Source organism: Thamnophis sirtalis, unplaced genomic scaffold, assembly GCF_051295495.1.
Source record: "Thamnophis sirtalis isolate CommonGarterSnake01/CBP01778 unplaced genomic scaffold, rThaSir2_p1.2 scaffold_14, whole genome shotgun sequence".
NCBI lineage: Eukaryota > Metazoa > Chordata > Lepidosauria > Squamata > Natricidae > Thamnophis > Thamnophis sirtalis.
In genome coordinates, this window is record NW_028261394.1 from 47,569,779 (window position 1) to 47,594,444 (window position 24,666).

The following is a 24,666-nucleotide window of genomic DNA, read 5'->3' on the forward strand; positions in this document are numbered from 1 at the left end:
TATAAGCCGAGGCGGCTTTTTTCAGCTCAAAAAGTGGGCTGAAAAACTAGGCTTATACTTGAGTATATAGCAATAGCAATAGCAGTAGACTTATATACCGCTTCATAGGCCTTTCAGGCCTCTCTAAGCGGTTTACAGAGAGTCAGCATATTGCCCCCAACAACAATCCGGCTCCTCATTTTACCCACCTCGGAAGGATGGAAGGCTGAGTCAACCCTGAGCCGGTGAGATTTGAACCGCTGACCTGCTGATCTAGCAGTAGCCTGCAGTGCTGCATTTAACCACTGCGCCACCTTGGCTCTTAATATACACATATACAGTATGTGACTGTACGAAAATGAAAATGGAAAAATAAAAACACATTTACAAATTAAAAAAAAAATTAGGATAAAACATAAAGAGAAAATAAAAATAAAAACTAAAAAAAAAAGTAAAAAAAAAATAACAAAAAATAAAATAAAATAAATAAAAAGATTTAATGGATTTGTATGCTGCCCAATCCCGAAGGACTCCGGGCGGCTTACATAAAAACGAGTTAAAAATATTAAAAAGATTTAAAATACAAAGGCAACAGTTAAAAGAACACAACATGCACTCAATCTTAGTGGGGCTGGAACTCAACAGCCCCAGGCCTGCCGGAACAGCCAGGTCTTAATAGACTTCCGGAAGGCCGAGAGAATGGGAAGGGTCCGGATCTCAGGGGGTAGATCGTTCCACAAAGGAAGTGGCTGCCCCCCCTGGCTCATTCTGGGATGGAAGGCGAGGGGAAATCCCTCCCCCCCGGACCCTTAAAATGGGAACTCTGCAGCTTCTGCTGGAAGGGAGCAAGAGAATCGTCCACCGCCGGTTTTCCTGGCGGTCAGTGTGGGCTCTGGAACGGTCAGTGCCACACTTTCCTGCCTGACCAGTTTGTGGTGGCAGCGGTATGAAAAGAAACAGAACCTGAAACCACGAGAAAAGCCGAGTTCCAGTTTTGGTCAAGCTGCAGGAACTGGCTCACCCCCTCCCACATCTGTCAGCCTGAGAAGGAAGCTGGAGAAATACCGGTGTCCTTTCCACCTGTTATCCGCCTCCTTCCCAAACAGCACCTGCAACACACTGCGTTAGGAAAGACGCATGGACCCTCCCCAACCTAGACCAGCCCTCCGGGGTCCTCTATCCGAGGCAGACCCCCAGTTTCTTCTGCATTCTGGTAAAAACAATACGCCAAACCTCACCTTGTCCTCATTAGCCCTCTTCTCCGTTCCTCTCAGTTGCATCTCCAGTCCTGCGCCTGGCCTTTTTCCAGGGGCTCCTGGCTGGCTGAGCCCCCCTACTCCCCTATCAGCCTTTGCTTGTGACTGGGCTGAATTTATGGCCGGCCAGAAGATTTCTCTTCTGTTTAGGACAAGAGATATTTATCTGTCAGGCAACTCCGGCTGTTAACGGATAGGAGCTGTTATCTGTTATCCTGCAGAGGAACCTTAATATTATAATCGAGTGTGTTTGTGTCTGTGTGTGTGTTTTTGCCTTAGCAGCCAGGGAGAGGAAAAGGGGGCAGGGGGGGATGAACAGGAAGATCTATGGGTCTGACGTTTGGGGATAATCCAGGACAGCTGGCGGGGAAGAATCCACATTAACCAAAATGCATTACCAGCAGGACGCCATGTCCTAACGAAGAAACCAGAAGGGAACGGAATGGAAAGGAAAGTCGTTAAAACAAGTGCTTTTTATCATCGTAATGATTATGGGCTGGGCTACAGCTCCCAAAATAGAAGTGGTGTGGGGAGGAGGGACACACTTTCTGCCAGTTAGATCTCACACTTGCTGGCTCTACCATTTAACTTAGCCCAATGTTTCTTAGCCGCTTGGAAAGGGGTGGACTTCAATTCCCAGAATCCCCCAGCCAGCTTTTAGTCCACTGTTTTTCAACCTTGACGACTTTAAGTCCTGTGGACTTCAACTCCCAGAATCCCCCAGCCAGCACAGCTGTGCTGGCTGGGGGATTCTGGGAGTTGAAGTCCACAGGACTTAAAGTCGCCAAGGTTGAGAAACAGTTTTAGTCCATCCCGTTTTAAAGGCCAGAAAAACACCAAGTGAGAATCATGGCCAGGGTCTCTAACCTTCCTTAGCTTTAAGATGTGGCGGGTGGGGTTCCAGCTCTTAGAAACCTGAGAATCGAAGCTCACCCGCCTTATAATTCGCTGAGGTTCAGAAACCCGGGTTTAGAGTAGCTTTTGGGCAGACATCCTCAAACTACGGGGCAAAGTATCCTGCCCTCCCGTGAAGTGGTGGGATGAAAAAGGAGCTGCCAGCTTATAAAGAACTGCTTTAAAAGTCTTTAAAACAGCCTTTCAGAGGTTTTTCACAGCCATGGGACCCGTTCAAAGGTTGTTGTAATATAATTCCGTGTGTAGGTGTGGGTCACCCATGGCCCAGTTCATACCAGGGCATGCAGAGCCACGCTGAACCACCCAGGAGAAAACAAACTCCTAAAACCCCATAACATCCTGATAGTTCATAACATAACATCCTGAAATGTGCCCTACCAATGACGCCCAGGATTTGACCATATATAGACAGAACTTCCCTGAGCAGTAGATTAGAAATTGTACTTTTACAGGCTGTTTTTAACCACATGCTATTGCTCCTCCTGCCTTTGTCCTATCTCAATAAAAGGGGCTCTCAGACCCCCCAATCTGGGTCGCTCCATCCCGAGAAAGATCGTGTCCGTGTCTTTTCTCCACATTGGCCTCATGGACGAACCACGGGAACATTACAAAAGGTTAAAAAGAAGATGAATAAAAACTAAGAGATCTCCTTAATGTTTCTGAACAAAATATTAAGTAGACCTTAGTTTTTTTTCATTCATATTGTTGGAAGTAGGGATTGCCGTTAACTCTAAGCAAAACTTGACAGATTCTTCTTCGTTTTAAGAATATGAATATTCTTCGCATTCTTCTTAATGCTAATAACGCCGCCCTGTGAAATGATGCCAAGCAAAGACAATCCTATTTATGGCTTACCTTTTTAAGAAAAGCTTCCTGGGGCAGCCCGGTTTAATATTTTTTTCTGAGTCTGAAGGCCATGAGCAAACTCCATTCTAGACCAGGGAGGCTTTTAAAGTCAGAACAACACATTCAGCAAAGAAGCCCAAAGCTACAGAGTCTTCTTGCTTGCTCTGGGGCGGGCGGGGGGAGATGGGGGAGGGAGGGATGGCCAAGTGGTGTTGGTGGCTGGTTTCGTATTCTCACAAACCCTGCTTTGAGACTATTTCCGTGGTCTGCAGGAGGCTAGGGCAGGGGTGAAATTCAGCAGGTTCTGGAGAACCGGTAGCGGAAATTGTGAATAGTTTTGAAGAACCGGCAAATGCCACCTCTGGCTGTCCAGAGTGGGGAGGGAATGGGGATTTTGCAGTATCCTTCCCTTGCCATGCCCAAAGCCATGCCCACAGAACCGGTAGTAAAAAAAAAATATTGAATTTCACCACTGGGCTAGGTGTTGTAGCCCGGCAGGTGCCGTTGGAGCTGCCGCCAGACTCTGACAGCGAGGGGTCTTATGAGTTGGCCCTGGAGGAGGTGGAGGACCCTGGACAGGGTGCCGACGCCAAGCAGGGCGAGGAGAGACTGGTTGGCCACCAGGTGGCGATGGAGCCTTGGATCAGAGGGAGTGATCAGGAAAACACTTGTGAGTTGTTTCGGGATGCACGCCGTCGAAGGGCTACTCGGTGGCAGGAACAACTAGGAGATGATTACGCTCAGTTGATGCTTATTAAGATCCTCTCCTGATTATAAAAGAGACTGCTTGTGCCACGCAGTCTCTTTGTTTATGTGGCTTGCAGCCAACGAGAGTCTTGACTGATTAAAAGGAACCTTTTTATTTATGTGGATTTTGGCTTTCATTCCTGGACGGAGGAGGGGAGGCAGAACATCTAGGTGTGTGTTTGTGTGTGTGTTTGTGTTTGCACCAACTCGGGCCTTGAGGTGAAGGTGGGAAGGCAATGAAAACACAGGGATGCAAGCTGCCCTCCCAATATAATAAAGCTATATTACAAACTATACATCACGTATTGGGGAAGGAACGTTAGCGCACAGAGGAGGAGGAGATAGGATACAATTTGATAAAAAGGCCGGATAGAGAAGGACGCCGTGGCCTCTCACGCCGAGGTCGGGCACCCAGACCCCCGCCATGGGGTGAAGGGGATCCTTCCTTCCTCAGGTTCCTGGATGGCCACCATCATGAGGTCAGTAACTGAATGTTCTTCAGCATCTCGTCAAAAGCTTCCGGCGAAGGTGCCTCGGCGTTCTGGAAGGAGACTTTGATCCGGCTGTAGAGGCTGAACGACTGCAGCTCTAACCAGATGAAGCCGAAACGGTCATCGTCAAACAAGACGAAAACGCCGGGGGTTCGTTCGGGACTGGTGAAGCCGTGTCCGGCGATGAGGCCCGTCCCATAGAAGCTGCCAGCGGCGGAAGGGAAATAAAGACAGTGTGAGCGTTTCCCACGTCCCATTCAGATAAGAACAGTGGTCTCCAACCAAAGCTTTGCTGGCTGAGGAACTCTGGGAGTTGAAGTCCACAGGTCTTAAAGTTGCCAAGGTTGGAGACCACTGAGATAGAAGAAGCAGAGACTTTCCCAATAACTTCCTTTTTGCTTTTTCCAAAAGTCAACTGGATTTTCTTGGGGGGTTTTTTTCCCTTTGAAAACATCTCGTTTTCAGAGAAGGGAAGAAGAAAGGGGGAAGGAGAGGAGAAAAGAAGAAAGCAAAGAAGGGAGGTTGAGAAGATAAAAGGAGCAAGGTTGTTGCAGAATAAGATGTTGGCATTGGGTGGCAAGAAAGTGACCCATATATATTTGTAAGAAAATAACGATAAAGATTAATGATGAATAAATAAATGTTAATAGCAACTTTAAGAATGTATATTTGTGAATGAATCTGACAGAGAAAAAAAAAAAAACCTTTATATGAAAACATTTCGCTTCTCATCCAAGAAGCTTCTGAATGGAACTGGAGATGTTTTTTGGACAAGAAGCAAAATGTTTTCAAGGGAGAAAAAAAACAACAAGAAAGTTCAATTGCCTTCTGAAAAGCATCTTTGGGACAGGACCAGGTTGAGAAACACGTTCATCACAGCCTTTAAGCAGAGACCGGCCACCAATTTCTTTTGATCCTCGGTTTCCAAAGCGGTATAAATCCCTCCTCCCGATTTGCATTACTAAATCAAAATATTGATGCGGTCAGCGGTTAGTTCTGCAAAGTGGGGTTTTGAAGCTTTCCTTCCAGTTTTGACACAGAAAAACAAAATGTCTTAAGGTAACGATTTAAGAGCTGAACAGCTGCTTTAAGGCTGTAAAATTGGAATGATGATGCAATGAGAAGGAGTCAGCAAGGTTTTTTTTGGCTGATACGACTTTAAGAGGCTGCATATACAAGAGAGGCCCTGTAAGGGCCTCTCTGTTTCTTTCTCAGTGGGTGCTTCTGTGCTATTGCTGATGATTGATTGCCTAACTTTGCCTAGTACATGTATGTATATATCCCTTGTAGATAAACCACTGTTTGAAAGACAAACCTCTGTTTACTGTATTTTGCTCCTGGGTTATCTCAGATTACGAGTTCCTGGCAGGGGCAGGAATTTAAAGGACTCTCACTCAATATCAACATTATTCATGGGAATCCCCCCCCCCTGCCCTCTCACAGCCTTTAACATTACCATGCTCTGCAGGTGCGGGGATAATCCTCGTTTCGGGAGGCGATCCCGCCAGGCAGGACGAAGGGGCAGGGCTCAGGTGGGGAGACAGAGGCGGCTGCTCCTTCTCCCGCTGCCTCCGATCCAGCCCCGTCCTCCTCCTGCTGCTGCTGCTGCTGGCCTGCGGCTTCCGGCCCCGCCTCCTCCGCCGAGCCTTCTTCCTGCTGCTGCTGCTCCCGCCGCACCTGTTCGCGGACCTCCAGCACGATCCGGGAGAGCTCGCTGAAGTTGCTCAGGTTTTCAATGTCGGGCAGCTGGATGGGATGGGCAAGGTCGATCTCGACCGTCTGCTGGCCGGCTGGGATGTTGGGATCGCCCTGGAGATCCGAGAGAGGAGCAGGTATCAAGCTTTGCATTTGCAGAAGTGGCCGGGCGGGTCTTGGTCCACCTCTATACCGTGCCATTCTCCCAGAAGCTCCCGCTCAGGTAGCTTCCTCCCAGACGTGACCCGTCAAAACCGCGCTCGACTAAGACACGCCCAATTAAACCACCTCGCTGACGTCATCAACAGGGCGACAACAGCCAGCGCAGAGAAAGAAGGGCGCTTTAAATAGCGCTTTGAAAGCAAGCCGATTCAACTTAAGGTAAGGGTTAGGGTTAGGGTTAGGTTTAGGGTTAGGTTAAGGGTTAGGATTAGGTTTAGGGTTAGGTTAAGGGTTAGGATTAGGTTTAGGGGGGTTAGGTTTAGGTTTAGGGGTTAATTTTAGGTTTAGTTTACAGCGTGCTTCTGTCTGCCCTGTTGTCGCCCTGTTGATGACGTCAGCGGCGCGGTTTAGTCGGGCGCGGTTTAGTCGGGCGTGGTTTTGTGGTGGAACCCGTCCCAGACACCTTCTGTTTCTCCCCATCCCTCGTCTTGAACCACTCCACAGGTAGTTGATTTGATTTGATTTGATTTAATAAATTTATAGGCCGCCCAATCCCGAAGGACTCCGGGCGGCTTACAGAAAATAAATTTTTAAAAAGTTAAAAGTTAAAAAAACGGAGGAAAACAGATTAAAAAAACACATCATGCACCCACTCTAATTGGGGCTGGACCTCAATCGTGAGGTCAACAGCCCCAGGCCTGCCGGAATAGCCAGGTCTTGATAGCCTTTCGGAAGGCCATGAGAGTGGGCAAGGTCCGGATCTCTGGGGGTAGCTCATTCCAGAGGGTCGGAGCGGCTACAGAGAAGGCCTCCTCTTCCGGGGAGCCGCCAGCCGACATTGTCTCGCTGACGGCACCTGGAGAAGGCCCACCCTGTGCGATCTTAGTTCTCGACTTACGACTGGTCACTTGGTGACCCTGAAGTTACAGCTCACCTGGAAAAGGAGACGTATGGCCCAGATTCAAAGTTCTGACAGCCGGGTCTTCTCCGCCAACTTAAAACACTCTGCAACATGGCCTTTCGCAGTGACCCATGGCTGCATTTTACGGTGGTTTTGCTGGAAACCAGTACTCAAAACCGTGTCCCTGTAGCAAACCACTGGTCCGCTTAACAACGGCTGTGTTCGCTTTATGGCTATCGTGTTTGCTTTACGACCATTGCAAAACAACAACAACAACCACTAAAATCTTATAATGAAAGTAATATTAGGCTACATGACTTGGGTTGCCTCATCCGGTCTGCCTTGAAGGCTGAAAATCTGTGGATCTTATAGGCAAATGATCAGCGTAGCCGGCTGGAGAATTCCACAAGTCTTAAAAGTTGCCACGTTTGGGGACCCCCCTGGCCTAGGACTCTTTGAGGCCGTCCCCTCGGTGCTCACCGTGATTTTGGTGCCCTTGGCCTTTTTCCCGTGGAAGCTGAGCATGACGATTTCAAGGCCATGGCTCCCATAGGTCCCTTTGAAAAGGCCTGGCTGGATCAGATACTCCGGGCTGCGCGGAGGGAGGTAAATGCGCCGGTATGTTAAGCAGTTGCTGGAACAGAAAAAACAGCCCAGGATGACCAATGCAGAGAGGGCCGGTTGGAACAATTCACCTTCCCCTTTATCAATTCATGTATTTATTCTCGTTCATCAAACTTAGCTGCAGTGATTCTAAACCAGATATTGTGGTGTGAACTTTTTATCATTTAAAATAAAGGTGTCCCAAATTAAAGTTTCTAGGCCTTTAGTCAGACAGGTAAAGCAAACCAGGGAACAAAAAGGAAAACTGATGATTAACATACGAGGAGAAAATTCTCGTCTGCTGGGCTTAAATTCCCTGAGAACCAGAAAGGCTGCATCCCTCAACTTAAGGGTGGTTCTCCTTCACCTGATGCTCCCTAGGTAGCCACGAGTGGGGAAATATGGGAGCTGCAGTCCAGGATTTCTAGAGGGCCTTGGGGAGGGCAGTAGCTTAGGGGGAGGAGGAGAGAGCTGGGGTAAGGAAAAGGGGGAGAGCTCTCGGCTGAGCCCTGAAGAGTTTCCCCTGGTGTCAGGCCTGGAGCCATCTTTCCTTCTGGGTCTCTGTCCTGCCACACTTTCTGTTATTCTACTATGCATTTTCTATGGTGGGAAAGTGGGACAGAGGATTGTATGGAGTTAAATGCTATGTAGCCATAACAACATTCTTCCTAGAAAGCCAAGGTCATCATCCTTCGTCTTTGCACCTCTGCACCTGACCGGAACTGGATGGGTGGAAGCTGCCAGCATGGCAGTGGGAGATTGGACCATGTGATGGGTTTGTGGGTGTGGGGGCAAGAACTTAAACTTTCAACTAGGTGGGTTAAACTGGGAAGCTTTATAGAAATCCCCCAAATTAGAAGGAAACTAAAATAACTGGAGGGAGGTGGGGGAGAAGAGGATACGGATTTCCCCTAGGGACACAAGGCTGCTAGTACAACAGACTAGCTCTCTCCCAAAGATGTTTTTTCAAGAGGCAACTGGACTTTCTCGTTCTTTGAAACTGTTTCACCTCATTCAAGAAGAAGCTTCTGGATGAGAAGTGAAACATCTTCAAAGCAAAACCAGAAAATCCATTTGCCTCTGGAAAAAAAGCACCTTTGGGACAACCAGGACCTGGACGGCTGAGAATCTCCATCGACATTCCTAAATTAGCACCTTGAAACCGTCCCTTGACTGTGTTTAGCAATAGGACTTATTTATATACCGCTTCATAGTGCTTTTAAGACTCTCTCTAATGTTGTAATATAACTCCTTGTGTAGGCGTAGCGGTCACCCATGGCCCAGTGCATAACAGGGCATGCATAGCCACGCTGAACCACACAGGAAAGAAAACAAACTGCTAAAGAACATAACATCCTGATAGTACTCCATAACATCCTGATAGTTCACTCTAGATGTGCCTTACCCAATGACGCCCAGGATTTGACCATATATAGACAGAACTTCCCTGAGCAGTAGATTAGAAATTGTAGTTTGACAGGCTGTCTTAAATCACATGCTGATTGCTGATTGCTCCTCCTGCCTTTGTCCTATCTCAATAAAAGGGGCTCCCAGACCCCCAATTTGGGTCGCTCCATCCCGAGAAAGCTTGTGTCCGTGTCTTTTCTCCACATTGGCCTCATGGACGAACCACGGGAACATCACATTTGGTAGCAGAGGATGGTTATTTCACATTTGGTGATCCCGACCCCGACTCTAAGCGGTTTACACAGTCAGCCTCTTGCCTCCAACAGTCTGGGTCCCCATTTTACCCACCTCGGGTAAAGGGAGGCTGAGCCAACCTTAAAGCTGCTCAGAATCGAACTCCAGGCTGTGAGCAGTGAGTTAGCCCTGCATTTAACACCGCATTCTAACCACTGGGCCATCAGGGCTGCTTGAGGGAAGAAACCAGATGGCCCCCTTTCCACCTACTCGTATTGGCTTGTGTAGATGAACTTCATCAAGATGAGCTCCTGCATATGTTCATGGAAAATGTCCTCCAGCGTCCGGCCCCATTCTTCTCGTAGCCACGTCCGGAATTCCTGCAGAAACAGCCGGGAGGAGAAAGTGAGGCCCACAGGTTGGATATAAGCCCCTCTAATCCTGTTGCACCTCCCACTAAGACCTGTTAGGCTGCAGCCATCTTTTCTTTTGGATCTTTGGCCTGCCACACTTTCTATTATTCTGCTATGGTGGGAAAATGGGATGGAGAAAGGACTGTATGGAGCTAGATGCTATGTAGCCATAACAACATTCTTTCTAGAAAGCCAAGGTCATCCTTTGTCTCTGCACCTCTGCACCTGACCGGAACTGGATGGGTGGAAGCTGCCAGCGTGGCAGTGGGAGATTGGACCCTGTGATGGACTTGTGGGTGTGGGGGCAAGATCTTGAACTTTCAACTGGGTGGGGAAAACCAGGAAGTTTTCAGATTCGGGTTTTCACAGATGTGCCAACACGGCTCTCTTCATAAATTGGAACTTTGAGCAATACTTTGCCTTGGACTCTGATTTAATGTTCGATTCTATTTGGAACCCTGACGAGACCACCACTTAGGGAGTCGTTCAGAAAACCAGCCGGAGGTTGGGTGAATAAAAGCCACCATTATTTGGAGGATGCCAAATTAGGTGGCTTTATTTGGGTGCGGGAGGGGGTTTACTGAGGCCCAGCTCACCTCTTGTCTCCCTCCTGGCATACGATGGTGATCTGTCTGGTTGCACTTGGTCGAAAACTCGTCCTTCTTCACAATCTACCCGTTTTGGAGAAAGGGAGGTTAGAAGCCAGAAGCCCAGTTTGGAAATGGAGCCCCCTGCCTGGACGAAGAACCTGGGGCCCCTGAACAGAGGTCTCGTGGGGACGGTGCACTTCCATGGGAGAGGGAGAAGAGGGAGGGGGACGGCCTCACCTGGATATGCCCACTATGGGGTCCCTTGTGCCCATACATGCACTCGACGGTGGCGCTCTGCCTCTCCATGAGGTGAACTCTGAAGAGGGGCTTGAAGCGCATGGGGCCGTCCACGTGAGGGTCATGCGGGGTCAGGTACATCCAGCCAATGATGAAGAAGCCGTCAACCTGCCAAGGGCAAAAGAGGGTAGTGGTGGGTGAGAAAGACCCCGAGAATTAAGGGGGAAAGAGATGCAGACGGATGAGACCAGGGAAGTTACAGCCTGCAGCTGCGTAAGAGACAGAGGAAGGGGCTCAGACACAAGGGACCCTCCTTCATTTCTCAAGACCAGAAAAGAAACGGTGGGAGATTTCTACTTTCAAACTCTCAAGAAGAGCGTTTCTCAACCATGGCAAACTTGAAGATGTCCGGACTTCAACTCCCAGAATTCCCCAGCTGGCTGGGGAATTCTGGGAGTTGAAGTCCGGACACTTTCAAGTTGCCAAGGTTGAGAAACACTGCTCAAGAATATGTCAATGTAGCCTTGCGATCAAGTAGAAGGGGTTCACCAGGTGTGGTCTACCTGGGAAGACTGACTATAGGGAAGGGCCTCCAACCCCACTGGAGTGGTAGCTTTGCCCCAAGGCCTATATCCAGGCCCAGCTACCACTTCGGCTGGATCCCTGCCTTCCTGCTCAGCTCCCTTCGCTGTAGTTTCCCCAGTTTTTAATCGCTTTCGTCCCCTCGGTTCTCCCTGCAAAATGACTCTCCTTCCCAGCTCCCACCCCCCCCTTCCAAAACCTTCCCAAGTGTTTTAAGCTCCAGAGAGCATTTGTGCCACCCAAAAATGCCTCCAGAAGTGGAAGGCTCCCAAAACTGGAAGCAGAAATGAAGACAGGGGAACAAGGATCCATCCCAAGACAGCCCTACAGGAAAACTGCCTTTCATCACTGCGGGAGAAAGTCTAGCCAGCCACCTGTTTAAGAAACAATAGCAATAGCAATAGCAGTGGACTTATATACCGCTTCATAGGGCTTTCAGCCCTCTCTAAGCGGTTTACAGAGAGTCAGCATATTGCCCCCAACAATCCGGGTCCTCATTTTACCCACCTCGGAAGGATGGAAGGCTGAGTCAACCCTGAGCCGGTGAGATTTGAACCGCTGAACTGCTGATCTAGCAGTAGCCTGCAGTGCTGCATTTAACCACTGCGCCACCTTGGCTCAGTGTAGGTAGCCACCTGCCTGGAATGCTGCAGGGTCTCCTGCTTGAGCAGCGGGGTGGACTAGGAGACCCTCCCCCTCCCAAGGCCCCTTCGGGTACCGTCAACCGGGCAATGCCGGTTCGCGACTACTTGGGGGAGGTCTTTCTCTGTAGCTGCCCAGGCCCTGTGGAATGATCTCCCCGCAGAGATCCAGACCCTTCCCACTCTCTCGGCCTTCCGTAAAGCCACTAAAACCTGGCTGTTCTGGCAGGCCTGGGGCTGTTGACCCCAAAATACGGTCCAGCACCACTTAGAACGGAGTGCATGGTGTGCTGTTTTTAAATCTATCTTTTCTTTCCTTCTCTTCTTTTTGAATTTATTTGTATTGTTAGCCGCCCGGAGTCCTACGGGATTGGGCGGCATACAAATGTTATTAAACTTTAAACTCTTCCAGCCCTATTCTGATTGATTGGAGAATGTCCTTCTTCAGATACACCATGCTCAGGGCTTGGCCGAACCATGAATTCCTTCCAGGACGAGAAAAAGATCTTATCCCCAGAGAAAAGCAGAGGAGAAAAGCACAGTGGCTACCTATTCTAGAAGCTTCTGGACTTACCACCACATTTAGGAGGCCCCCATAGGGTCCAATGTCTGGTTGCCAGAGACCTAAGATATGCCGGTACTGGTGAAGGACTAAGGAAAGAGAGAAACAAGGAATCAGGTATGACGGAAAAGGAATTCCTCGGTAGCAATAGCAGTTAGTTACAGTTAGACTTATATACCGCTTCATAGGGCTTTCAGCCCTCTCTAAGCGGTTTACAGAGTCAGCATATCGCCCCCAACAATCCGGGTCCTCATTTCACCCACCTCGGAAGGATGGAAGGCTGAGTCAACCTTGAGCCGGTGAGATTTGAACCGCCGAACTGCAGATAGCAGTCAGCTGAAGTGGCCTGCAGTGCTGCACCCCTAACCACTGCGCCACCTCGGCTCTTAGCAGAACTAAGCACAAGTTCTGGGAGGGACAGGAACAGCGCATTCTGCTTCCTTCGTCCATACGGACCAGGGGTGAAATCCTCCCACTTCAGCCCACTTCGGCCGAACCAGTAGGGACAATCGTTGTTGGTTCTGCAAACTGGTAGTTTAAAAAGCTTCCGAGGGATCGCGCGGCTCTGCAATCATCCCGTCAGCTTTTTGAAGCATTATTTTCCCCTGCTGGTTCAGGCGAATAGGCAGGGGGGAAATGCTTTACAAAGCAGGGGGGGGGGGGACGTCTGATGATCGCGCAGCTCACAGCTAACTATGTGATAATGGAAAGCTCTTTTTTTCACTTTTTAAAGCATGTATTTCTTGCCTATTTGCCCGAACCAGTGGGGGAAAAATGCTTTAAAAAGTGGGGCATTGCCCACCCAGCCACAAGACTCCCCCCCCCCTCTCCCCAAGCCACTCCCACAAAACTGGAGTTAACTAATGTTTCTCAACCTTGGCAACTTGAAGATGTCTGGACTTCAACTCCCAGAATTCCCCAGTCCGGACATCTTCAAGTTGCCTAGGTTGAGAAACACTGAGTTAAGTTAACTAACTAGGAGTTAAAGGCCATAACGCCTCAGAGGTGCCAAGGCCAGGGTTCTAACTGGTTAACTTTTGCTAGTTCCATGGTTAGGCAAGCACACTTCATGCGTTCACGGCACAGAAACCAGTGGTCAGTGGGAGGTACATACGGCGGGCGTAAACATCCCTGTATTCCATGTGCTCGTAGTCAGGAAGGAGTTTCATAAAACGTCCCGACTTCACTCGCGGGTTAATACCTGAGCAGACACAGCAGGGGACGGTGAAAATGCCGCTCACCGCCATCGATCGCAACAGTCACGTCAAAGTTAGCATCCTTTGCTCTGAAACAATTTGGGCCTACAAAATTTAGATCCTTCCGCCTCCTTCGGGTGTGTTTAGCTACATCGATGGCGGTGGGCAAAGCGCTTAAGGGTCTTAAGAAAGGGCGAAGCCGAAGTAGGGTAGCGGTTTGATCTGAAAGGGCAAGTTACCGTCAAGTTTTACGAGTCAATCAGACCATTGTGGCTTATTCAACAAGCCATCATTAAAGGAATACTGATCTAGGGTCGTGCATGTATACAAACAGTCCTTGATTCGAAACAGTTCATTTAGTGACCAAAGTTACAACAGCAACGAAAAAGGTGAGTTATGACCGTTCCTTACACTTACGACCGTTGCAACATTCGCATGGTCACATGATCAAAATTCAGATACTTGGCAACCGGTTCACATTTAGATTCACTTAACAACCCCGTTGCTAACCTAACAACTGCAGGGATTCACTTAACAACTGTGGCGAGAAAGTTGATAAAACGGAGCACAAATTCACTTAGCAACAGTCCCGCTTAGCAAAAGAAATTTTGGAGTCACTTGTGGTCATAAGTCAAGGTGTCAGGCCTGCAGCCATCTTTTCTTTTGGATCTTTGGCCTGCCACACTTTCTATTATTCTGCTGTGCATTTTCTATGGTGGAGAAAAAACTGTATGGAGCTAGATGCTATGTAGCCATAACAACATTCTTTCTGGAAAGCCAAGGTCATCCTTTGTCTTTGCACTTCTGCACCTGACCGGAACTGGATGGGTGGAATCTGCCAGCATGGCAGGGGAAGATTGGGCCATGGGATGGACTTGTGGGTGTGGGGGCAAGATCTTGGACTTTCAACTGGGTGGGGGAAACCGGGAAGCTTTCAGATTAGGCTTTTCCCAGATGAGCCAACATGGCTCTCTTAATGAACTTTGAGGAATCCTTTGCATCGGACTCTGATTTACTTTTGGATAATATTTGGAACCCTGACATTAGCCCGAATCTCTAACACAAGGACTACTGTGTTGCCCTGAAACTCCTTTGTTTAAGAAAATGTGTACAAGTTCCGAATAAAAGTCAACCGAGCAATATCAAATCCAAAGGAATGAACGAGTAGAGGGTGATATTTACGGGCCCTTCCACAGGTACATGTTTCTCCAAGGCTGGAGGGAGTCCCAATGATGAGAAATGTACTTAGGGAAAAACAAGGATCAGCCACTCAGCCTGTTCAGCATAAATTCTCTTTATGATCGAAGGAGAACTGGGCCAAAGGCTGATTGCTTTCCATTCAGGGATGAGGAGGTGACTTTTTTTTTTAACTATTACCATCTGGAAGACGGTACAGAGTAATAAAAACAAACAAGGACAAATAGGCTGAAAAACAGCTTCCCTCCCAGGGCAGGAACTATACTGAGTTCTACTGTATAGTGCAATATGAACGCAATATCAGGGCTTTTCAATTCAATGGTAAAGAAGGTGAAGGATGATGTGTGTTTTTATTTTTTATGCCTAATATACACTGAAGATGGCATTTAATTTTGTTGTATGAGGGGCAATGGCAATAAAGTAAACTTTAAAAAAACAACAACAACCAGAAGCTTAGGACTTACGCTTGGCATATACATCTCGACAAGATACGCCGGTGATCTCCAACTTCCGCAGGTTCTCGCAGACGCCATATTCTGAAATTCAAGGGAGGGGAAAAAGTGTCACGGAGGATTAAGTTGTGCTCTGATGCCATTCCACCTGCTTTCCAAAGGAACCCTGTGTCCCAATGGAGCCTCCTGACCTCCACTTAAAGCCCGTGTTAGTTTTAACCTTGGGCCAGCCCCACGGAGAGACAGCCTCTGACACCACTGCTGTGTACCTCCTGTTTGCCATTCCAGTTTACTTTTCACGCTGAGGCCACTTTAATCTCCACTTCCGTACTCACAAGCCAACCTCACAATTTAGGTATTTCCCCAGGAGAAAAGCCAACGGGGAAGGCTCATCCCTTGGAAGGCTCCTGCCAGTGAAGAAAACCTCCTACAATTTCAAAAGCTTGTCCTAGGAATCCATGATAACAATCAGGAAACACTCTCGAAAAGCTGTTATGATGTTACAAGAAAGAAAAAAACACCCTCTGGTCCATCTGATATAATGCAAGGAAGAGAAAGATGAAAGTGGAGGAGATTAAAAAACAACCTCTCCCCGCTGCAAATTCACCAGAGGAATTAATTATTTAGGATGCTCTAAAAAGTGAATGCAGAGGGAAATATATATATAACTTTGGGCCCTTTTCTCACATTTCGCAATCTAGATGCGGAACGTGGAACCTCAGGTCCCAGCAACAAAGGATGAATATTCAATAAGGAGAAATATCCCAAGATTTATTGACTGTATAAGCTCTGGAAATTCTCTACTAATATTTACTGGCATGAACTGGAGTAGCTTATCTTGCTGTCACTTTCGCAGGAAGTGGGACGAGGCAGCAAACAAGAACAACTCGAAGCTGGGAGGAAGAGGAGGAGGAGGGAAGAGGAGATAGCTGTTAAGAGTAAAGACAGACCTCTTCATCTGACAGCCTAAATTAAAGCTTGCGTTTGGGGGAATAAAACAGCTGCAACCTCACCAAATCCTGTACCAGTACTCTGCACATGGGCTGAGATCATATTCCCCATGATATTTCCCAGGCAGTGTTGTGGGGTGGGTGGGAAGCATGTGCCAATGTCCTTGCACAAAGGAGAAAGCTGGGTTGCAGCCTGAAACAATACTGGCTGCTCTCCTCAAACACCCCCCCTCCAAAAAAAAACTTTCTAAAGGCAACATGATATTGCACATTAGTTATTTGTCTGTTGATGGTTCCCTGGGACGCTCTTAACATTCAGATTGGTAGAAAGACCCGGGGGGCTTCCCAGCAGTTACCAAAGGCAAAGACCAGGCTGGCTAACATCGAGAAAGAAAATAAGAGGGTTCATCAAAATAATAAAAGCAGGAGGGTAATTTGCTAATTCAGTCCATGCAGCAGTCATGGGCTTCTATTTATAGCCCCATTGCAACCTCTGGGCCCACAAAGTCATATGAGAGAGAGAGAGAGAGAGAAAAGGCTATTTATTCCAAAGACTAAAGGCCAAATCTATTGGGGTTGACAACGGCACAGAGATCGTAGCACACAAACCAAGAAATCTGGAGCCGGCTGGCAAAAATGGCGCCGCCGTGACTGGTAGCCAGCCTGTGTTGGATGAATCTCAATTACCTGCCAATTACCTCCAATAGACCGATCAGATCCCACAGATTAGGCCTCCTCCGAATCCCATCCGCCGGCCAGTGTCGACTGGCGACTACCCGGAGGAGGGCCTTTTCTGTGGCTGCTCCGGCCCTCTGGAACGAACTCCCCGTGGAGATTCGAACCCTCACCACCCTCCAGGCCTTCCGCAAAGCCCTTAAAACCTGGCTGTTCCAACAGGCCTGGGGCTAAAGAGCTGTTGCCCCCGTCTCAAATGGTATGACTGTTGTGTGTTTTAAATTATGTATTGTTTTGTGTCGTTTTTAATTTTTGTTTGTATCCCCCTTCCCTGGTTTGAGTTTTGAGCCGCCCTGAGTCCCCTTCGGGGAAAAGGGCGGCATATAAATAAAATAAACATTCAAACATTCATCGTGCTGAAGCAAGAAAAGCTCTGTGATAAAAGACTTCATTTCTCATCGTTCCAGAGTTACCGGCTTCCTTGCAGTGTTTCTACAGAGTTAAATAAACTCAAGGTCCTTTCTACATCCCGAGGATGCTGCTTCCCTTAAATACACCCCCAAATAGAGAGCCAGTAGTTTTAAAATGTTTGTTTAATAATTAAGGTGCTGGACTAGAAGAGAGAGACCCCAATTCCAGTTTTCCCGGAAGCACAGAAGCGGCCTGGTTGACTTTCTCTCTGAGCCCTAAAACTAATGATCTGTCTCACACATTCCCTGCCTCTGGACCCCCAACTTCTCTTACTTCCTCTTCTCCCCACTTCGCCCCAATTTAAATCTGCCACCGGTTTAGCAATTCCACGCGTCAGAGCTGCAGCCTTTTTGCCTTTTAATGAAATCTTCGTCGGAAAAGATGCTACCAGGCCCCTCCTGATTTTTGCGACTGTGCTAGAAAGCCTGCCTCCTCGCCCTCGAACGTACTTCAGAAAAGGGGGTGGGGGGGAAAAGAGAAGGACCCCCATCAGTCTCCGGGTAGGACAGGCTACCTTATCAAGCGGTAGCACCTTGTCGAGCCACGGAGCTGAAAGCTGCTATATCAAAATAAGATAGGAACCCAAAGCAGAAGGTTCAGGAAGCAAATTACATAACTCGTATTTGGCTTGTGACAGTGTTTTTTTTTTGCCTGCTGTTTTCTCCAACAGGCTCTGAACCACGGCCAGGGTCTATAACAAAATGGATTGGTTTCCCAAAGATTTAGGTTTCGTTTTATTTATATGCCACCCTATTCCCAGCAGGACTCAGGGGGGCACACAAATCCAAAGGGGGAAAGGGAAACACAAAAACTACAAATACAAGCATTTAAAAATAACCAACAGACACACACATCGAGAGGGGAAGGGAACTCATCGACCCCAGGCCTGCCGACACAGCCAGGTTTTAACGGCTTTTCGGAAGGCCTGGAGAGAGGTGAGGGTCCGAATCTCTGCGGGGAATTTGTTCCAAAGGGCCGGAGCTGCCACAGAGAAGGCCCTCCCCCGGGTAATAGCCAGGTGGCATTGGCTGGTAGATGGCACCCGGAGGAGGCCAACCCTGTGAGATCTAATGGGTCTTTGGAAGGTAATTGGCAGCAGGCGGTCTCTCAAGTACCCAGATCCAATACCATAAAGGGCTTTATAAGTTACGACCAGCACCTTGAAGCGTATCCGGAGACCGATCGGTAAACCAGTGCAGTTCACGGAGGATAGGTGTAACGTGGGTGTACCGAGGTGCACCCACAATCACTCGCGCGGCTGCATTCTGGCCGAGCTGAAGTCTCCGAATGCTCTTCAAGGGCTGCCCCATGTAGAGCGCATTGCAGTAGTCCAGTCTTGAGGTCACGAGAGATATATTACTGTACAGGGGGGGAAAAATAAGATGCCTCGTTTTAAGAAGACCAGATTTAGAAGAGGTGTGCTTTAAAAAGAGAGCCAGTGTGGTTAAAAGGTTAGAAAGTTTTACAAGGCTGGTCAATGTTTAAATCACCATTCAACCATGTATAGGTTGATTTTTGACCAATGGTTATTTCTCACTTTAATTAATAAACTTATAGCTTTATTCTGTGGGAAGGGGGGAGGGAGGGAGGAATGTTGTCTCTTTGCTTTCTGGAGGAAAGGTAAATAGTGAACTGGAGAAAGAATAAACAAGAAGAGCGAACTCCAGTACACCGGATCACAGAAGTGGATATACTACAAGGTTAAGGTTTGGATTTTACTTAGAGAGAGAGAGGGGGAGCAAGAGAGGAAAAACTGGCTTGCTAGAACTTCAGACAACCATTTGCCAAAAAAAAAGGGATTAGGCCGGGGGTGTCCAACTGGTTGCGCAGTGGTTAAATGCAGCACTGCAGGCTGACTGCTGATCAGCAGTTCAGCGGTTCAAATCTCACCGGCTCAGGGTTGACTCAGCCTTCCATCCTTCAGAGGTGGGTAAAATGAGGACCCAGATTGTTGTTGGGGGCGATAAGCTGACTCTGTAAACCGCTTAGAGAGGGCTGAAAGCCCTAGGAAGCGGTATATAAGTCTACTGTTATTGCTATTATTATTGCAACCTCAACTTCAAGACTAGTGGATTTTAACATGCTGGCTGGGGGGATTCTGGGAAGGAGGGAAGGAAGGAGAGTAGGGGAGAAGAAACGAGGGAAGGAAAGAGGGAGGGAGGGAAGAAGAAGTAGGACCGTTGTAAGATAAGATGGATCTATGAGATGGTAAGAAAACAATCTTCAAGTATATTGTCAACTGTAGGGAAAAATTGTTATACATACATATTATTAATAACAGTTATGAGATTATATAATTGTGAATGTATATATGAAATTGATTTACCTAAATAAAATTTAAAAAAAATATAGTCTCTTATCTTGTTTTCCTGGTAATAACCACCCTGGACTAAGATAGTGCTTGGCCCCAATCATCTCAGGCCGGAAAGGTTAATGCAATTTGAGGCTCAATGAAGTCCCTTTGGAGAGAATTCTGGGCCTCCTCCGGTCCAGGAGGATGAGTCAGTGCTATCATCTTCCCTACCCCGAGACAGAGCTCGCCCCCCCCCCAACCCGCCCGCCCCCAGGAGGAGAGAGCCATGGGCACAGGCATCCTGCACGCATTGCCAGGCTCTGCCCCCCAACCTCCTCTCTCTGGCAACTCCAAAGGCATGACTTCATTGCAGGCAGGAGACGCAGCCACCGGGAAAGCAGGGGAAGGGACGGGCTGCATTAAGGGGCCGAAGGGCAACACTCCAACTGCAGTGCTGAAAAAGGAAAGAGCAAGAAAACGGGCAGGAGAGAGAGCAGGATCTGGCTGGGCAGGGGCTGCGAAAGGAAAGGAAAAGGTTCCCCCACCCACCCACCCCCCAAAAAAGAAATCTGACTTGGGATCTACGCTTTGGCAGTGGGAGAGTGACACCCATGGCCGTTATCCACTCATCCTTCACGCCGCCTCTTAAACCTGAGCGGGACCACTGAGGCACGGCACAAATCTACAAGCTACCTGCATGCGCTGTTGTTTTTTTTAACACATGCACACTTCGCTGCAGATTTGTTGTGTCGTTTGTGTACATTTACCCCACTACAGTTCTTGAAAGAGGCAATTAATCTTCAGAGGGGGCTAAAATTGGGGTACCAGAAGGAGGTACAAGAGAAAGAGGGATCGTGGGCTTTTTTTAAACCACTTGGTTAACCACTTAAAGACTAGAAAGATTAATTGTAGTAGTGTGTGTGTGTTAGCACACTGCGAGAAGAATGTGACTGTTTCCGATTAGGTGGATTCATAAAACGAGTTCAATCAATCATTAGGTTCAAGATACTCTGCGAACTGCTTGCCCCCAATAAGTGTGGAGTTATTTTGGAGTTTAGAGTCAGAGGTCTGATTATTTTTGGCCACTGGCTTATAATCACACAGCTACTTTCTACCGGTTACTAACTGGCTGAAAGGGAAGACTTCTCGGTTTACTTCCTAGAATTGATCCAAAGCAACCTTTACCCAACTCTGCTGGGCCTGCCTCTCCCTGAAACTCCCCTGCTGCTCCGTTCCTGTCCTTTTGCGACTTTCCTCCTGGGGTTGGTTGGGAGATCCCCCACCCTGCTTCTTTGCAAAGATCACTAGATCACTGTCCAGGGAACAGGATCTTCTCTGCCACGCTGGCCTGGGAAGGATTTTGAAAGCAAAGAACAAGAAAGGGTAGTAGGTTGGCAGAGTTGCCTGGCAGAGGGATGGGCGGCAAATAAATCAGATAGATACAGACGGACGGACGGATGGATGGATGGAGAGAGAGAGAGAGATAAAGATAGATGAATGGATGGAGAGATGAGAGGTAAAGATAGATAGATAGATAGATAGATAGATAGATAGATAGATAGATAGATAGATAGATAGATAGATAGATAGATGATAGATAGATAAGAGAGAGAGAGAGAGAGAGAGAGAGAGAGAATATGGATGGATGGAGAGGAGAGAGAGAGAGATAGATAGATAGATAGATAGATAGATAGATAGATAGATAGATAGATAGATAGATAGATAGATAGATATAAGACAGAGATAAGGTAGAAGGATGGATGGAGAGATGAGAGAGAGAGATAAGATAGATAAAATAGAGACAGTCAGACAGATAAAGATAGATAGATAGATAGATAGATAGATAGATAGATAGATAGATAGATAGAGATAGATAGATAGATAGATAGATAAGAGAGAGAGAGAGAGATAAGATGGATGGATGGAGAGGAGAGAGATAAAGATAGATAGATAGATAGATAGATAGATAGATAGATAGATAGATAGATAGATAGATAGATAGATAGATAGATAGATGGTAGATAGATAGATAGATAGATAGATAGATAGATAGATAGATAGATAGATAGATAGATAGATAGATAGAAGACAGAGATAAGGTAGAAGGATGGATGGAGAGATGAGAGAGAGAGATTAGATAGATAAAATAGAGAGACAGACAGACAGATAAAGAGAGATAGAGAGAGACAGAGAGAATAGAGATATAAAGAGAGATGACAGATAGATAGATAATAAGAGATAGGTAAAGAGAGAGAGAGAGAAAGATAGATAGGTAAATATATATATATATATATATATATATATATATATATATATATATATATATATATATATATATATATATATATATATATATATATATATATATATAGACACACAAATATATACACATATATAAACAAAGGGAGGGAGGGAGAGAAGGGGGATATAATTTAAGAAAGGAAGAATAAAAGGCAGGGATCTTCTGCGGTCTGCAAGCGACGCCTCCAGGCGACTCTCCCTTGGGGGATCCTTCTCTCCGGAGGCCGCCTGGGGGTCCCCCCCCCGCCCCTTCCCCTCCCTCCCCCCCTCCCTCCCTCCCTCCCTCGAGGGACGCCCCTCCCCAGCCGCCCCCCCTCCCCTCCCCGCCTGACCTTCCTTGCAGCGCCGGCGCCAGATGGTGTCTGTGCTGAGGATGCGTCGGAAGGCGCCGCAGACGAGCGCCAGGCTGGGCAGGTCGGTGCCGGGCAGGGAGCCGAAGATGTGGACCAGCAGCTCCGGCGGCAGCTCCAGCAGCGAGAGCGGCGCCCGGCCCGCCGCCGCTGCCGACACCGCCGCCGCCCCTCCTTTCCCCGCCGCCTCGCCCGCGCCCTCGCCGCCCTCCTCCGGGTCGGTGTCCGGCTCGCTGCTGTCGCCCGCCGCCCCTTTGCGCTGCGAGCCCCGCCGGCGGCAGCCCCGCGCGGCGCCCACCCCGCACAGCCGCGCGCACACCGCCATGGCCGCCGCCGCCGCCGCCGCCGCGACTCCCTCCGCCCAGGCTGAGCGAGCGCCCGCCGGCCCTCGCGCGGGGATGCGGCGCCGCGCCCAATCGGCGCCCGCCGCCCCGCCACGGACCCGCCCCCCGCGCGGACGGCCGCCAATCGCAGCCCGGCTCTCTATCCTTCTGCTCCTGGAGGGAGGGGTCTTGCAGACGTTTCATGACCCAACTAGGGAACCTCATCGGGGATGAAGGGAGGAGGAGGAGGAGGGAATATTGTCTTTGGTGCTCTCTGAGTTGGGTGGTTTTCTTGCAGGCGTTTGATGACCCAACTAGGGAACATCAGTTTTCAGAGAGGAGGAGGAGGAGGAGGAAACTGCAAACTGATATTACTGATGATAGCAATAGCAATAGCAGTTAGACTTCTATACCGCTTCATAGGGCTTTCAGCCCTCTCTAAGCGGTTTACAGAGAGTCAGCATATTGCCCCCAACAACAATCCGGGTCCTCATTTTACCCACCTCGGAAGGATGGAAGGCTGAGTCAACCCTGAGCCGGTGAGATTAGAACCGCTGAACTGCAGATAACAATAGCAATAGCAGTTAGACTTATATACCGCTTCATAGGGCTTTCAGCCCTCTCTAAGCGGTTTACAGAGTCAGCATATCGCCCCCAACAACAATCCGGGTCCTCATTTTACCCACCTCGGAAGGATGGAAGGCTGAGTCAACCCTGAGCCGGTGAGATTAGAACCGCTGAACTGCAGATAACAATAGCAATAGCAGTTAGACTTATATACCGCTTCATGGGGCTTTCAGCCCTCTCTAAGCGGTTTACAGAGTCAGCATATCGCCCCCAACAACAATCCGGGTCCTCATTTTACCCACCTCGGAAGGATGGAAGGCTGAGTCAACCTTGAGCTGGTGAGATTTGAACAGCCGAACTGCAGTCAGCTGAAGTAGCCTGCAGTGCTGCATTTAACCACTGCGCCACCTCGGCTCTTAATAAATGATGTTACCTAGCTGGGTCACGAAATGTCTGCAAGAAAACAAGCAAGCTTAGAAAGTAGCAAGGACCCCACAGTCCTCCTCCTCCTCCTCCTCTACTCCTCCACTCCATAAACTCTTCCACCTTCTAGCAGTGATAATGTTACCTAGTTGGGTCAAGAAACGTTTGCTAGAAAACCACCAAGTTCAAAGAGCACCAAGGACCCTTTAATCGTGGTCATCCTCCTCCTCCTCCTCCTCCTCTTCCTCCTCCTCCTCCTCCTCCTCCTCCTCCTCCTCCTCCTCCTCCTCACATACCTCTCTCCCTTTTAGCACTGATGCTATTACCTAGTTGGGTAGTGGAACCTCTTCAAGAAAACCACCAAATTCAGGGAGCACCAAAACACCCCACAGTCCTCCTCGTCTCTGCCAACTGATAGCACTCATAATGTTCCCTAGTTGGGTCACGAAACGTCTGCAAGAAAACCACCAAGCTCAGAGAGCACCAAGGACCCCACAGTCCTCCTCCTCCTCCTCCTCCTCCTCTCTTCATACCCCTCCTTCTAGCACTGATGATATTACCTAGCGGGGTCATGAAACGCCTGCAAGAAAACCCCCCCACGCTCAGACAGCACCAAGGACTCCATAGTTGGTGTTGTACTCCTCCTCCTCCTCCTCCTCCTCCTCCTCCTAAGCCCCACTCCCTTTTAGCACTGATGATGTTACCTAGATGGGTCATGAAACGTCTGCAAGAAAGCCACCAAGCTCAGAGAGCACCAAGGACCCCACAATTGTTATTATCCTCCCCCACCCCCTCCTAACCCTGATGATGTTCCCTAGTTGGGTCGCGAAACGTCTGCAAGGAAACCCCCCGAGGGCTGCAGAGAGGACCCGGGAGGACCCTGCCCTCCTGTCAACGTTGAGTTGCGAATATTCTCTTTCATTATGTCTTAGTTTTCTGGCCACTTAGACGGGCGGCCCCGGCCACCGGGAGCCCCGCCTCCTGGGAAAGGCGAGGGGCTGGTTGCAGCCTTTCCCCCTCCCCCCGCGCCGTCCTGCCCACGATGAGGGTCGCGCAGCCCTTCTCCCGTAAAAATGCACGGAAGGGGGTCTTCCTCCGGCTTTGCATGGGGAGGGGAAAAAAATAATCCAGGCGTGCCCCGTGTGAGGCTCGAACTCACGACCTTCAGATTATGAGACTGACGCGCTGCCTACTGCGCCAACGAGGC

The 24,666-nt window shown here is 48.6% G+C and overlaps 1 protein-coding gene and 1 non-coding gene across 3 annotated transcripts; both read right to left on the minus strand.

The window, feature by feature from the left end:
- Nucleotides 1-4,001: 4,001 nt before the first annotated feature.
- FBXO31 (F-box protein 31) lies at nucleotides 4,002-22,513 on the minus strand. Of its 2 annotated transcripts, XM_087728576.1 has the most exons (10): nucleotides 22,129-22,513; nucleotides 15,119-15,190; nucleotides 13,376-13,462; nucleotides 12,274-12,350; nucleotides 10,477-10,644; nucleotides 10,246-10,320; nucleotides 9,507-9,616; nucleotides 7,473-7,626; nucleotides 5,691-6,043; nucleotides 4,002-4,438 (listed from the first exon to the last, which is right to left on the minus strand). In XM_087728576.1, the coding sequence occupies exons 1-10, from the start codon at nucleotides 22,469-22,471 to the stop codon at nucleotides 4,216-4,218; spliced, it is 1,662 nt and encodes a 553-aa protein (XP_087584702.1). In that variant the 5' UTR covers nucleotides 22,472-22,513; the 3' UTR covers nucleotides 4,002-4,215. The 2 variants fall into 2 exon arrangements, with proteins under 2 accessions (XP_087584702.1, XP_087584703.1); XM_087728577.1 differs by lacking the exon at nucleotides 13,376-13,462.
- A 2,080-nt stretch (nucleotides 22,514-24,593) lies between these two features.
- On the minus strand, nucleotides 24,594-24,666 carry TRNAM-CAU (transfer RNA methionine (anticodon CAU)). Its single transcript has one exon. It is a non-coding gene; the product is annotated as a tRNA-Met (tRNA).

Excerpts from the sequence above, each read along its gene's own strand:
- FBXO31 (XM_087728576.1), bottom strand. The coding sequence starts at position 22,471 with ATGGCGGTGTGCGCGCGGCTGTGCGGGGTGGGCGCCGCGCGGGGCTGC. Across the intron at positions 12,351-13,375 it reads CAGGGATGTTTACGCCCGCC|TCCTTCACCAGTACCGGCAT; the intron begins GTATGTACCTCC and ends CTCTTTCCTTAG. Across the intron at positions 10,321-10,476 it reads CCCATAGTGGGCATATCCAG|ATTGTGAAGAAGGACGAGTT; the intron begins GTGAGGCCGTCC and ends CAAAACGGGTAG.